The sequence below is a fragment of the Arachis stenosperma genome, chromosome 6 (assembly GCF_014773155.1).
Source record: "Arachis stenosperma cultivar V10309 chromosome 6, arast.V10309.gnm1.PFL2, whole genome shotgun sequence".
In the NCBI taxonomy this organism is placed as follows: Eukaryota; Viridiplantae; Streptophyta; class Magnoliopsida; order Fabales; family Fabaceae; genus Arachis; species Arachis stenosperma.
Genome location: NC_080382.1, coordinates 119,278,562 through 119,282,496, shown reverse-complemented (window position 1 = coordinate 119,282,496; position 3,935 = coordinate 119,278,562). Strand labels below are relative to the sequence as shown.

The following is a 3,935-nucleotide window of genomic DNA, read 5'->3' as shown; positions in this document are numbered from 1 at the left end:
GAAAATCATGGCTTTGGCTATATAAATAATTATTTCCAAATATATCAAAAGCATTATATTCAAGATGAGAGAGTTTCGACATAATAAAAATTTGTTACCTGAGTTTTCAAAAAAAATTAATCAGAGTCTCGTACTAATAACGTGTTGTAAAATAACTAAAATATAGTATAAATAAAAAAGTAGAAGTAAAAGACTCTAGTACCACAATTAATATTTCAATACAATAAAAATAACTAATATATTATTAATATTATATAAAGAGAGAGAATTATTCTAAATACTTGTAAGAAAAAAAAGAGTAAAGATTGTTATTATTGATCATAAATTAAGAGAGATTTAACCTCCTATTTATACACATGAGAAGACTTCTTTGACTTCTTTTTCACCTTTCAATCAATATCATTCAACTTTGAGAACATGAGAAGACTTCCTTTTTCAACTTTCAATCAATGTCATTCAACTTTGAAAAATTGAACTGTCCATATATTAATGGACATCCAACTGAGGTGTGATACTTATCACAACATGCAGCATCAGTTTTCTAATTATTACTTTTTAAAGAGAGGGGGGGGGGGGGGGGGAGGGGGTTCTCAAGAAATAATAGTAGGCTTATATAAATAGAACAGCAAAGTAAACTCTCATTCAATAACATAATGACTCTTATCTTACATAAATATGACTCAGAGCTTTCTTAAAACACACCAAAGAAAGAAAATGGAAACTAATAATAATCCTATAATCTCCACCCCCTAACCAAAAGCATGGAGGAGACATGCATAAAAAAAATCCCCTAACTTCCCTCTAATACCATCCAACAAGGCTTGGATTCGAAAAAAACAGAAATCCAAGACCCATGGAGGAATACACACACTATTGCGACTCCATCTTCAATGATTATCCCCATTCTCAACCCCACATACTATAATATTACAAGGAGATAGTACACACTGTACAAGGGATGAAGAAGTTACATCGAGGATTCACACACCTATTGTGTGCCCTCATCTTCGATGATTATCCTCATTCTCAATATCACAGGCTATATATATTACAGACTGTACAAGGGATGAAGTTACATGGGGTTCTTTTGCTTAAACTGGCCCCACATCTATCATCTGCCAGAAGTGGCCAAGGTTCTGTCTTTGGAGACATCAGACTTTGCTATGAATGAGGGTAAACGGAGGGGATTTAAACTGGGTGCAGCAGGTTGAACTGGTTTCGGTTTTGGTTTTGGTTTTGGCGTGTATGTGAAGTTGAGTTCTTTGTTGGCAGCAAGTGCTAGAAGTTCTTTCTCTTCTAACCCTTTTGTTGGCTCCAAGCTACATCTTTCTGGAGTGTGTTTAGCTAATGCATCTCTAAACTTCTTGATCTGTAGTTTGATAAAAATAAACTGAGTTTGAAATTTGAATACTGTTTAATTATTATGTTCCCTACCAATTAAGCCAACAAAGAATATGAACAAATCCGTCAGGAAATACAAGAATTAAACATCTATAATTTATGAAGGTGAAAGCAAATATTGACAATAATGATAGGGTGACAATTAACATCTAAAATTCATGTATATAACGTCCAAAAATACATACTTATTACATCTAATATTATGTACTTATTTCAGAGGTAATTAATGAATGTAAAATAAGACAACTTTGGATTGATTTGGACTAGTTTTTATTGTCTCCCAAACATTTCTAAATATTCAATACTTGGTCTCACGTTAACATTATTCCTCAAATCAAACAGTCAGAGCTCATAATCTTATCCAATACCATATTAGGCAATAAAGTGGGCAAGGTAATCAAACTCTACTTAGACTGCAAAAATACAACTTCAAAGTTTTAAGAGTTTAATTGTGAACTGTAAACTCATCGTTAACGAGTTAACATTGAAAAGGGGAACAATACAATAATGACCATGGCTTGTGCTAAAGATTTCAAACATGCACAATATGAATTAACCAAACAAGGAAAGTAAACAAGTATTTGATCACATATGGAACAAGATTGAGATTGACAACAGAATGCTGCACTAACCGTAGCATTGGTACAGCTAAACTGGCATAAACGACCTTCAGCTCCTCTATAGAAGCGGAAGAAGGGAAGAACATGGACATTGAGGCTATAACACATGGATCTATGATCCTCATAGTTCACCTGAAGGAACTGAATATCAGGATTCATCTCAGCCAATTGACATATCTGCAAAACCACAACCAAAAAGTAACACTAAAATTCAGAAACATTCCAAATTAGCCAAATATAAGAGTCATGAACAAAGATAGGGCTTAATAGATATGGGATTTAGTCTGAACTGTTGATGGCAGAGTCAACAGTTTCAGATCTAGTCTCTCATACAAGAGAATATACATATAAGGAACATGAATTCAACCACTAGGGACCAAAAAACCACTTAAAAAAAAAAAAAAAAAACCATTTTTCATATTTTGTAATTATTTCTTTAAAAATACACACACAATTATTTCTTTAAAAATCTGAAAAAAGCACCCAAAATTTGAAACAGTTATTTTCCCTAACCCTAATCTCTATAACTATAAACCAAAAGAGAAGGGGGTTTTTTGTGAAGAATTTATATACCTTAGGATGAAGGGCTTTGCAGCCACCACAACCAGGACTGAAGAAATCAACAATAACAAGCTTGTCCCCTGCGTTCAATAGTGAATTCACAAGGTCCTCTGCGGAAGTCACTTCCCTCATGTTCGGTTGAATCCCTTTCTCCCACCATTTCTGAACCTTACCAATTCTACCAGTCATCTGACCAAAAAAAATTAAAACTTAACAAAGAGAATTGGAAGAAATCGGATACTATTTCATGAAAAAATAACAAAATCCCTAATATCCAGAGAAAAGAAACAAAAAATTAATTTTAACCAACCTGAGACACTATAGAAGGTCGAAGCTGCGAATTAACCCTGTCAGGCGATGATGATCTATTCACACGAAATACGAGCTTTTTGCCATGAAAATCAGATGACAGAGTTGAAGATCTGAGCACCTGTGATTTCATCTTCAAAGAAGGGAATCTCTTCAAACCATAACCGAAGCTATAACTCTTAGGAACGACAGAAACCCTAGGATTATGATGATGTTGTGTATCTCCATGCCATGAAGAAACCAAGCTCGTCTTGGTCAAAAGCTCGGCCATTTTTTCTTTATCTCCGTTTGAAATTTCTTCAGAACTTCACAAAATCAGAACAAATTCTCCGTTCAGATTCAATATTTTATCTTCGGATTCGGGTTTTGTCGAGAAAATTTAGATGGAGAAGGAAGAAAAAGAAAAAACCGGCGACGGATAAGGGATTGAAAAGAAAAAAGCTTTATTGAAAAGCAACGTCAAACAACCGTGAGAAGTGGGATAAAAGATAAAAAGTTGTTTGAACTGGTAAACGGAAGTATTAGAAAAGCAATATATAACATATTACGTTATTAATAAACAAATAACAAAAATAATTTTTTTACAAAAACAATTATGGCGCGATTATTCTGGTATTTTTGAAGGATTTACCTAACAATTAAATATTATTTTATAACATAATAAATGTTAACGCATAAAATATTTTTTATATTTTTATTTAAATATATAATATTAATTTGAAAATACTTATTACTTAGGTAACTTTAGAAAAATTTAATGTATATTGTAAAAATTTATTTTTATGAAAATTTTAATTATGTGCAAATAAAAAACTGATACCGATAACCGAAGCCTCTAAAACCTAGTAGTGGCTAAAGGGTAAGATTATAAAACCGATAATGTTGAATTATTGCGTGGATTGGATTGAACTTCGAGTTTTTGATGGGGTCGTCGGAAAGATCGGATGGTGTGGATTGATCCGTTTGGACACGTGTTGATTTCTTGTGGCCCCGTGGTGGAACGCAATTTTATACTACACAAGAGTAAGTATTTTAATTTTTAAA

At 32.9% G+C, this 3,935-nt stretch overlaps 1 protein-coding gene across 1 annotated transcript; it reads right to left on the bottom strand.

The window, feature by feature from the left end:
- Window positions 1-618: 618 nt before the first annotated feature.
- Window positions 619-3,400, bottom strand: LOC130936126 (thioredoxin-like 1-1, chloroplastic). The gene is made up of 4 exons (XM_057866131.1): window positions 2,893-3,400; window positions 2,595-2,771; window positions 2,034-2,198; window positions 619-1,369 (listed from the first exon to the last, which is right to left on the bottom strand). The coding sequence occupies exons 1-4, from the start codon at window positions 3,160-3,162 to the stop codon at window positions 1,112-1,114; spliced, it is 870 nt and encodes a 289-aa protein (XP_057722114.1). The 5' UTR covers window positions 3,163-3,400; the 3' UTR covers window positions 619-1,111.
- Between the last annotated feature and the right edge of the window lie 535 nt (window positions 3,401-3,935).